The 11,562-nt window shown below is 41.7% G+C and overlaps 1 protein-coding gene across 1 annotated transcript in view; it reads left to right on the forward strand.

Annotated features, from left to right (window-relative positions):
* The window catches only part of LOC310745932 (macrophage mannose receptor 1-like), a 48,577-nt gene extending 37,015 nt beyond the window's left edge, over positions 1-11,562 (forward strand). The window contains exons 24-30 of the mRNA XM_083579241.1: positions 637-866; positions 2,240-2,405; positions 4,573-4,722; positions 5,879-5,995; positions 7,307-7,474; positions 9,334-9,375; positions 11,018-11,562. Of these exons, the coding sequence (XP_083435367.1) occupies positions 637-866; positions 2,240-2,405; positions 4,573-4,722; positions 5,879-5,995; positions 7,307-7,474; positions 9,334-9,375; positions 11,018-11,268 (1,124 nt within the window). The 3' untranslated portion in view covers positions 11,269-11,562. The remainder of the gene's footprint in view (positions 1-636; positions 867-2,239; positions 2,406-4,572; positions 4,723-5,878; positions 5,996-7,306; positions 7,475-9,333; positions 9,376-11,017) is intronic.

Genomic DNA, 11,562 nt, shown 5'->3' on the forward strand with positions numbered 1-11,562 from the left:
TTGTCATTTTCTGCACCTCTGGCCCAGTGATATAGTATACTGTATAATATGCGTACAGAAAAATATTATGGACATCCTATTTCAAGGTCACAGGTAGTGGTCTTTCTTGCAGTGCTCAGCTACCTGAGATCTTTTAACTGGGGATGCCAGGGACTGAACCTGGGACCTTCTGTGTTTGAGTCATCTTTACCACTGAGCTGTGGCCTTTCGTTACATACATTTCTGCATATGATATCCTAGTCCACTGCATTCCATTCCATCCCATTACCTCCATGCAATGACTATCTAGCTTATCCAATCTACATCTCGTCACAAGTTTATGGGCAGCATCCAACTGACTTACTCTGTCAGCGCATGCATTTCCATTTGCGCAATCGATTCTGTCCCCTCCCCTCTCTCCACATGTACCTCACATCCTCCCCAAATTTGCACTGGAGGGTTGGTTGAACCCCCAGAATAGATTTAAAGGCCGCATGGGGGAAGAGAGGGGGGCATTCTGTGGCACGAGTGGAAAACTGCATTGATGGAGAAAGTTAGTTGGATAGTGCCCCATGTCTGTAAACTTATTTTTCTCCTTTATATATTTTTCTTTAAAGTAACACTGCATTGGATTTAATTTCCCTTTCCCTTTTGCAGACCCCAAAACTCCTGTTCTTCCAACACCCACAACAGCATATCGTATCCGTTACAATAACAATACCTACTTCTTCTTTGAAAGCAAAATGGCGTGGAAAGATGCTCAGAAAAGTTGTGAACAACAAAGCTTTAACCTTGCTAGCATTTTAGACCCTTTCACCCACTCATTCCTCTGGTTGCGGCTGCTGAAGTATAAAAGCCCAGTGTGGCTTGGCCTCAATACTAATGTGGTAAGTACATCACATATTTATCTAGAAGAGGCCTTAAGATGGATGCTTCTATTTGTTTCTAGTTATTTGTTTATCTCAGGTCATTCAATCAGCATGCAATGAAAATAGGACAATAGGTTACAATACACATTCAGTTCAATCCAGCCAACATTTCAAGTCTGCTTTCTAACTTACTAAAGGACTCTTATAAACCCAGATGGTTCCAACTCTTACATAGCAAAATTGTATCGGTATTGACTTGCTAAAGTGAGCAATATATGTATTGTAATATTCAAATCAGATTAAGGGACATTGAAAAACAAAATGAGTCCGCTGTAAATAAAATTTGCTGCCCCACGTTTTATGATTCAAACACAACAGATAACAGTGTCCCATATTTCAAAATTAATAATTCCAGTCCAACACAGGGCCTTTATATTAGCCCGACTGAAACTTTTCCCCTCAGCTTTTGTCAAGGACAGATATTTAAACATCCCCAGAAAAGATAGACATTGTAGATGTTTTTTTGAATGTGCCGGACACAGTAGAACATATTCTTTTCTACTGTCCATTGTGCAACAAGCTACATAAACACATGCCATCCCCTTTCCCGAATAGCCTGACATCATGGCACAATGAAAATATCAGATTCTATCTGTCTGATATTATTAATCTGGAAGCTGACTTTTTATCAATAGTATCTCTTCGAGTAATGAATAGCACTATTTAGCAGGAAGAAACTCCAATGAAAATCATTACAGTTACATATTTTTACATGGCTGTTTATTTGTATATATTTTGAAATTGTATATATGGATGTTTTATGATGGCCTATATTTGTAATGCCTAATATAGGTTTGGCAAAGTAAAAGTTCAATCCAAATGAAGCCTAGGTGAAGGAGATTAATATTAAATTCACTTTCCAATATACTGAGTCAGTTAGATTTTCCTGTCCTATGCTACAAGGACAAAAGCCCTGTTCAGAATATCACATGCAGTGAGAATCACATGCAGAGAACAGGGTTTGTTGTTACCAAACTATCTTTTATGTTCCACTGAATTGCAATACATCAAGATATTCAATGCTATCAGTTGTGGGATGAATTGACATGTGTAAAGTGGGTTACCAATGCCAGGAGTTCTATGTTATCAGTCACTGGGGATTTTTTTGGGAACAGTCATTGTTAAAAAAGTTGTTATCACTGCCTGTACCTTTGCATTTCCTGTCCTCTGACCTCGCTGTTTACAACCTCTCACCTTCTCCTTCTATATATAGAATGTACAACCAGAACAAACCTAGAGACTGTACTTCGGATGGCAGTGACTCTTGACACCATTGTCTGCGTCTCAGCCTGTATACTCAATGCATTTTGCTAATGTGCTAATTTTTTCAGACCGATGGACAATATACATGGATTGACAAGTTCAAAATGAAGTTCACAAAATGGGCTCCAGGGGAACCAAAACAAAATTTTGGTTGTGTTTATCTGGATTTGGATGGAACCTGGAAGACAGGATCATGCAATGAACATTATTTCCCACTCTGTAAACACTCTGATGGTAAGCAAATGACGAGCAACACTTCTCATTCACTACTTGCCTTTCAGGTTGAAGCATCGCCTCACAGGCTAGATAATTTAGCCTTTTTGCAGTGAACAGCATGGCTTTTGCATTTCACAGAGGTTTCAAAATACGTTTATATGAACAAAAATATTTTGAAAGGTCCACCCCTGTGTAAGAAGAGAAAAAGAGTTTGGATTTGATATCCTGCTTTATCACTATCCGAAGGAGTCTCAAAGCGGCTAACCTTCTCCTTTCCCTTCCTCCCCCACAACAAACACTCTGTGAGGTGAGCGGGGCTGAGAGACTTCAAAGAAGTGTGACTGGCCCAAGGTCACCCAGCAGCTGCATGTGGAGGAGTGGAGACGCGAACCCGGTTCCCCAGATTACGAGACTACCGCTCTTAACCACTACACCACACTGGCTCTCTGTAACTTGAGCCATTTTTCAAAGGACTCAATTTGTAGCATTTTTCTATCTGCTAATTCCTTAAGATTATCACACTTAACCATTAGGGACCTCGTGAGCCTTTATATCCCAGCTTGATCACTGAGATCCATCTGCAGGAGCATCACATGCCATTCCCTAAATTGGCAAGGCTTATTTGACAACAACAAGTAATGGCACCTTAAGTGTCATCAGCCCAGTATGGTGGAACACTCCACCAACAGAGATTCAGCAGGCGCCTTCCGTTTCAACTTTTAAACACTTGCTGAAAACTTTTTTATTCCACCTAAATAGGAGATTAAGAATACATCTTTCCACAATAGTTAACTGATGCATGTTTTTAAGCTTCTTATATGGTTTTAATTGCGTGGTTTTAAGTACTGTCATTGTAATCCACTTAGATATTTTTTTATGAATGGGGTTATATAAATACTTTTATAAATTAATAATGCCCTCCCACCTCACTCAGTGAGGCAGAACCCACCACCTCCATAAAACCTTGGTCCAATCTAGGCCTGGTATGGGAAAAATTCCTGCATGGTTCAACATCAGTCTGATGGCCAGGAAGTTCCCACAAGGATGAAGGCTGGTTGAATGTGGTTGGACGGGGTAGGGGAAGTGAGTGCCCAGTCTTTCCTGCTCATGTCACATGGTGGAAAGCAGCCTGTCATATCTTGGCTCATTACCATGAGCCAGAGGGGGAAATATCACGACTCATTCAAAGAGAACATGGAAAGGAGCTGAGTTAGTGACTTTTCCATTCTTACTCTGAATGTTTCCATACTGTGTTGGGATTGGGGTTTTTTGTTTTTAGCATTGCCCAGTCATTGGTCTCCCACTGTAAGGTGCGTAGGGATGCGGGTGGCGCTGTGGTCTAAACCACTGAGCCTCTTGGACTTGCCAATCAGGAGGTTTGAATCCCTGTGAAGGGGTGAGCTCCCGTTGCTCTGTCCCAGCTCCTGTCAACCTGGCAGTTCGAAAGCATGCCAGTGCCAATAGTTAAATAGGTACCGCTGTGGCAGGAAGGTAAACGGCGCTTCCGTGCACTCTGGTTTCCATCAAGGTGCTCTGTTGTGCCAGAAGCGGTTTAGTCATGCTGGCCACATGACCTGGAAAGCTGTCTGTGGACAAACGCTGGCTCCCTCAGCCTGAAAGCGAGATGAGCGCAGCAACCTCATAGTCGCCTTTGACTGGACTTAACCATCCAGGGGTCCTTTACCTCTACCTTACTGTAAGCTGCATTGTTTTTTACACTTCAGCAGGTACATCCCCTATTCAATATCATGCCAATCTCTCCTCACTTTTAACAAGGCAAAGAGTGATAATTCCACATTAAAACACAGTGTGTGGAAGTACCCTTAGTTTTTTCAGGTAACCAATTTCTCTTTTCAGAATCTAATTACAGCTATCTTTAAGTCTACTATCCCAAGCAGAGTATAGATATTGAAATACAATGTTAGTTGCCTTTATTTTTAAATCACCGTTTTTGGATTTTCCAGTTCACTGAATAACTAGTAATTCATTAGTACCTGTGCACTATGAACGGTTTAATTTAAAAATGGCATTTTGATAACCAGTTATAGGACTGTCTCAATTGCGCCAGCAGACTTTCTATTAAGTTCCGCATGCAAGAAACCTATCTGTGATGTAGCATAGAGAATCTGGTGGAAAATTAATTGAATTACAAGTTGCTGCTTCCCCCCCCCCCAAAAAAAAATAGTGAAGGCACCTACTGAGCAACCTCAACTACCTGGAAAGTGCCCAGAATCACTGGAGACACCGTGGATTCCTTTCCGTGGCCACTGCTACCACTTTGAGACGTCATCTAAAAAATCTTGGCCTCAGGCTTCTTTAGCTTGTTTACAATTAGGTAAGTACCTTTCCATATAGATGCAAGATGCAAGACGTTACATCTTGTTTAGTTACATGATACTCTCCCCCTTTCCATTAGGAGTGAGTTGGCTTTTAGCAGCAAAAGGCATATGCAAAATGCAAGATTAGTAGCAAACCATACACCAAACTGTAGCATCTTAGAAAGCTTTGTTCTGTTGATCAGAGAGAGAAGGAGAGAGAGATCTAGTACATACAGAAACTTCAACCTAAGGTGGGACTTAGTATATCTTGACCTGAGAAATATGTACCTGAGTATCCAAAAACCTTGGATTATTAGCAATCAGTGGACTAGGGGGACTAGGCTAGTCCCCTAAATGTTCCCAGTAAAGTAGAGTATTAAAGTATTGAAGCTTGGCATCTCCTTCCCAAAGCCCAGGAAGCTTCTGCCTGGTTTAGGGAGGGAGGCACAATGCTCATGTTTGTGACTCCCCCCCCAGCTCCAATTGCCCTCGAAAGCTGGCACCTCTGGCCCTAACTGTCCTCTAGCAGCTGTCTAAGGCCTATTCCTAAATTCCAAAGACCATTGTAAAGGCTGAGTCCCAACAAACAGCAGTAGTGATAAGTAGAGAGAAAGACAACAGAGGAAGGTTGGGATAGCTGAAATATGATGAATGCAGACTCTAAACCTGAAGTGCTTTGTGCAGGTGCTGGGTGAACATTTTAGTGTATATATGGCATCTTTCAAAGTTTTGTGGTTAATTTGCCAACTTTCCCATCCTTATGTTTACAACAGTTTCCCCCAGAGACAAGTGATGGAGGTATTGCAAACCTCAGGTCAGTGAAAGAGAGTATGTCTTGCATAAAAGAGATTAGAATATGAAAAAGTGGTTTGTGAATACATGTAACTCCATAGAAAATACAGTGAGTAGGTTAATAAAAATACTTCAGTGGCGTGTGTGGAATCTGCCATGGTCAACCCATCTTGATGTCAGCAAGTGTTTGAAAAATAAATAGTATCAAACATAGGGTAGGAGATGATCTTTTCCCCTTAAATGTCAAAATATTATCTAGTGTTCTGAATTGCAAAAATTCATTTTGCCCGAGTAACAGTCCCACCCAGGAGTTAGTCTTCAGAGCATGAGAATTAGAAATTAGCCATTCTAATCACCTAAATTCTTACTCATGTTTTGCAGGTGGTGGTCTGGTTTCAGTAGTTGATGCAGTTGAATCACATTTTCTGGCAGAAAATGTGGAACCTCTTGAAAGTAAAGTGCGAACGTTTTGGACAGGAATGTTCAGAAATATACATGGTACATTTTTTGTTTAATCTTTAGTGTATGCTTATGTAATCAGTGAATGTTTTTATCATATACACTTAAATAATCTAAATGTTAATCATATCTGGCCAAATTCAAAAGACAGAAATTTAACTCTACCGTCTTAAAAACTCCACTTTTTCACCAGCACGTCATCCTTTGTAAGTGAAAGATGAGGAAACCAGGGTAGATGACCTGGTATTTGCATTCATCCTGGTCACAGCCCAAAATGTAAGCTTTTCTTTAAAAAATAAGATTCTACAAATTGCACTGCTTTAATGCTGAACCAATTACAAAATTCAAGTCTGAAGTATATCCTGCTTAGCTAACTGACAATTTAAACAGATAGAAAGTTATTAAGGAAGACGAACAAGTAGACATTTGGGTTTACAATTTAAATAAGTCTTTTATTGACTGTACCACCAATTATGCTAGGCTCTCTGAAGGCCTGTACCAGGTGGGAGAACCTCCAGGCTGTGGGCCTAATGAGCCTCCATATGCCTCCCCATTTGGCCCATGAGGGCGCGCCCATCTGCCCTATACCTGATGCCATATATGTCACCAGATACGGAGCAGGTAAAAACCTGGCTCAGCTGAAAGGATGTGTACAGACATCCTGGAAAGGGCTATACCATCAGCTGATCTTCTGGAGCCGCTTTCAAAGCGCTGCACAAAATAATGCTTTGAAAAGATCACCTAACGTGATTGTGACATCAGATGATTGGCAGGTGGATGGCTTACTGTGCAAGATATGGAAAAGATAATCTCACCCGCTGAGCCAAAAATGTTCCCCATCCCTACCCTATGCCAATGAGATCATGACCATCTTGTCCCAACATCTTTACTGGCAAGTAACTCAGCTGAGAGAAGAAGCAAATCAATATTGTGCACAATTTCATTTTATATTTGCTTAGTTGTCTGCTGAGGAATTCTGTAGGAAGAGGCTCCAAAGTGATCGGGGGTGGGGGGAGCAGCTGAATTTGCCACAGTGATATAAAAATCTGCAAAATCTGGTGGCCAGCCCAAGCACTGCATCATGCATGATGTCCTCCAGGCACAGATATGTACAAGGCCAGGAAATCACCTGCTCCCGTGTTTTAGTCTCATAATTGAAAATCACACACCCATTTACTTTAGTGTATTGACATCATTAAGAATCAAGTTCTCAGTGAGCATGCCCAGCAGTTCCAATATATTATACACAGTGAAAATTCCACATCCTTGTTCAGAAAACCCTGTTCAACATATACTAGAAGCAGACCTGCTAGAGCTCTTTCTCTCATTTATTTTCTAACTTAACCGTAGGCAATTGGTTATGGCTCGACAACAGCGTAGTGGATTTTGTTAACTGGAACGAAGGAGAGCCCTCTCCTCAAACTAATGAAGACTGTGTGGAAATGTATTCTTCATCTGGGACTTGGAATAATTTTTACTGCAGTTCCTACAGGGCGTATATTTGCAAAAGACCTAAAAGTATGTAATACAGTTATTATACTTTACTTTGTTTAGTAGTTCCTGGGGAATATTCATTACATTGCAAAAAGTGATGCCAGTGAACCTTAGCCTTGACCCAAATTCTTTTTGATCTTGAATGAAATCCAATCTTGCCCCCCACCCACAACCCAGTTGCCATCTCTTAAAAACCAAGTGGAGGTGGCAAGCACCCACAGGGAAAAGTGAGGGGAGTTCACTGCATGCCTGAAACTCTATAATGAAGCTGAAGTGTCCGGCTTCCTCAGAGACCTTGTACATCAAGAGGTTGCTTGGTTGGGGTTGAGATTTGCCTTTTGTTGTTGTTGTTGCTTAGTCATTTAGTCGTGTCCGACTCTTCGTGACCCCATGGACCAGAGCATGCCAGGCACTCCTGTCTTCCACTGCCTCCCGCAGTTTGGTCAAACTCATGCTGGTAGCTTCAAGAACACTGTCCAACCATCTCGTCCTCTGTCGTCCCCTTCTCCTTGTGCCCTCCATCTTTCCCAACATCAGGGTCTTTTCCAGGGAGTCTTCTCTTCTCATGAGGTGGCCAAAGTATTGGAGCCTCAGCTTCACGATCTGTCCTTCCAGTGGGCACTCAGGGCTGGTTTCCTTAAGAATGGATAGGTTTGATCTTCTTGCAGTCCATGGGACTCTCAAGAGTCTCCTCCAGACCATAATTCAAAAGCATCAATTCTTGCCTTTTACTGGAGGTCTTTTCCTGACCACAGTGCAATCTAAAGGAGTGCCATCTCCATTGCTATAGGCCTTGGGGAAATTCCATTTCCCAAGGACTGCTGGGACCTTTCTCCTTGGGGAACAGGGGGTGGGCTTTCCTCCTTCCCTATCTTTACAGAGGGGCTAGTGCTGCTGCCCCCACTGCCCCCATAGTTTGCTCAGCCAGTTTGTAGAGCCAATATGTAAGCGTTTTAAGGAAGGAAGAGGAAGCTCCAGACCACAGACCAATCTTGGTCTACCAGCATTCTCGGTTTGGCCCACAAGGCGTTTTCCCCAAACATGTCCACTCACCCCATACCTATTGTCATATATTACATCAGTGGTGGGGTATGTACTGGTGTGGCATTAAAGGAACAACCAGGAGTCTGCAGCGAGCTTCCTGTCATTTCTTTGCTGGAACAAGTCATGCTCCCCCACCCATCATGATGGTTGTACCTTGCTCTAGGAGAGGAAAATGGTTTCCATTGAAACTGCTGCTGAAATGGGAAAATGTTTCCTCCCATTTTAACTGTAGTTTCAGTGGAAAGCACTTACCCGCTCCTGGAACAAGGTTCAAAGAATAGTGTGGAGCTGGTTGACAGCCTTGTAGTGCTCTTTTAACCTCTGGCTTTCAACGTTTAAAGAGCAGCATGGGGCACTTTGCAAAAGCGCCTTCAAACAGCCCCACACTGTTCCCTTAACCCCGGAAAACCAAAGGCTCAAACAGTAGTGCCAGGAGATTGACAGGTGGGAAACTCTACCATCTCTCCGATTTGGCTCACCGGGTTCATGGAGATAAGGATCTGGCCCAATGGCCAGAAGAGGTTCCCCATCACTAGTTTAAAGGGAAGGGAAAGGAGGTTGTGGAAATGTTGGGGGCTTTCTGAGGTGAGAGAGAGTGGTGGGAGTTAACAGGCAATTTCTGAAGTTAAGAGTGATTCCAGAAATAAACTATACCAAACTTGGATGATATTTTTTAATGCTTTGAACCAATGCTTTAAATCCAGAGGGAGTCTCCCATACCCTTACAAAACATTGCCCAAGATCATTTCAAACCCTGCTGAATAATTCAGTTGAATCAGAATATGCAATAAAAAGGCTTTTGACACATGGTCATTTGGTTTTTCTCTTCCAATTTTTAGTTATTGAAATTGTGTCTACTGAGAAGGTTCCAGAAAATAAAGGTAAGGTTTTGAAATAAAATCAAAATAAAGAAAAAATAAAATGAGAAATTAAGGATATACCGTGGTGGAATTTATCTTTTGAGTATCTTATATAAAAAGCCAATATATTTCCTGCAGAATAGAACATTTTCATTTCAGCCTCCCTTCATCCACTTCTACTTGTTGTCTAAAATTTAAATATCTTTCAGTCGATAATTAGATTGGCCTTTGATATTGGTTGGTTGTTGTTGTTTTGAGTTTTTTTGTCTCAAAAAAAAAAAAAAGAAATGCCAAAAATGTATGGTGATCCTTTATACTACCTTATATTCTGGAGATAGAAAATGACCTAAGTAAATAATATTTGGTCCCCTACTGTTTCCTACACCGAATTGACTCCCTTATTGATCCCCTACTGCAGAGGTGGGGGAGCTGTGCTTTATAAATGTTGTTGAGCTAACTTACCAGAAGAATAAGAAAACAAGATAACAAACAAACATTAGCCATTCTGACAGGGGTTGATGGTAGTTCAACATTTTGAGGGCCACAGATTAGCCAGCCCTGCCCTAATGATTCCTATGCCTGAGTGACTCTTAGTCTCTTAGTGCTGCCTAGTGGTTAAAGTGGACTTTCCCAACCTAGTGCTGCCCAGAGGTTTTTGACCACAGCTCCCATCACCCCCAGCCAACATGGTCAAGGTCAGGGATGATAAGAGCTGAAGACCAAAACACTGAGCAAATGCCAGGCTGGGGGAGGTTGTGTTAGTGTCATACAAGAACTGAGGAGAACCAATGTTAAGATGCTTCCTCAGCCATGATGTGTTACAGAGTAATGGTATTTATGAGATCCACTCCCTTTTAGGAAGTACATCATCGTTCAGGTAAATATTCAAAAGCTTTACTTGCAGAACAGATGGTAAAGAATAATATATATGCATTCACAAGACATATGCTTATCTAGGTTTCACTCAGTTTTTAAAATGAGAAGCTCTATTTTTCTGTCTCCCTCTTCCAGCCTTGCACTCCAGCCTCTACTTTACCATATAGGCCATGCAGCTGTGTGAATAAATCCATTTTCTTTCAGTCTTTCTCAGTGTTTAATTTCAGAGACCTTCTTAACTGTGGCACTGCTCTCTCCCCCTCTATTCCTTTAGAGAGACCTTTCTGTCTTCTTTATTCAGAAAAAGAACATTAATGCTGTTTCTCTCAGCATTGTTCAGAGAATCTTCTTTATACAGCCCTCTCTCACAGCAGTATTTATAACATCTTACTGACTCACAGCCAACTTCCTATGCTCCCTGTGTTCATCACAGAGAACTCAAGCACACAAAAGGAGTTTGTGACCAAAGTTAACCAACCACATGAGAGCTTACTAGAGAACATACTGGGATCAGCTATTTAACCAATCAAAACTCAAAGGGCTGTCTGTAAACATCCATGGCAATATACTTTAAACATTCCCATTTCAGCAAATTTAAACTAACACAATGCTAACAGGTGACCTTTGGTCTCAGTGTAACCTGCATGAGAGGGTTGTTGTAAAGGTTACATGGGGAGGGGAGGACCTTGAATGCCACACACAGCTCCTGGGAAGATGGCCGAGTTCAAAATACAATAGTAATAATAATTTCCACCATTCTGTTGTAACTGCTGTGCATTAATTACAGAACCGAGAAAGACAGACGACACTCCTGCGCCTTCCAATAGGAGAGTTACCGCTGCGATTGTCGTGACTCTCCTGGTTGTGATGGTAGCGGCCATTGCATGTTACTATTTCTACAAGAAAAGGAGCCGGCTCGTCCTCACAGATGACAACTTCGAGAACTCTCTCTATTTCAATAGCAGCTCCACCCCTGAAACGAGCGACACAAAGGATTTGGTGATGAACATGGAGTGCAATGAGCACGCTGCCATTTAGTCCAGGATAATACAAACTGTCCTTCATTCGGGAAAACAAGATCTACACCACATATTGAAATCCACAAGCATTCTATCCAAACCCGGTCTTTCCTTTACAAAATAGTTGCCCAAATCCCACCTGATTCAGAACTTTTGTTTGCATGCTAGAAGCAGCAATAGTTTTCATTGGGTATTTGTGCCAGTTCAGCAGCTTTGTATTCCAAATTGGCAAAGTTAGTATTTTGCCCAATGGCCGCCCTGAGTTGACGACTGAGCTGATGGATAGAGCAAATAAATGCTGAATTAATAATAA

This window comes from Podarcis filfolensis (assembly GCF_964270895.1).
Source record: "Podarcis filfolensis genome assembly, chromosome: 12".
Taxonomy (NCBI): Eukaryota; Metazoa; Chordata; class Lepidosauria; order Squamata; family Lacertidae; genus Podarcis; species Podarcis filfolensis.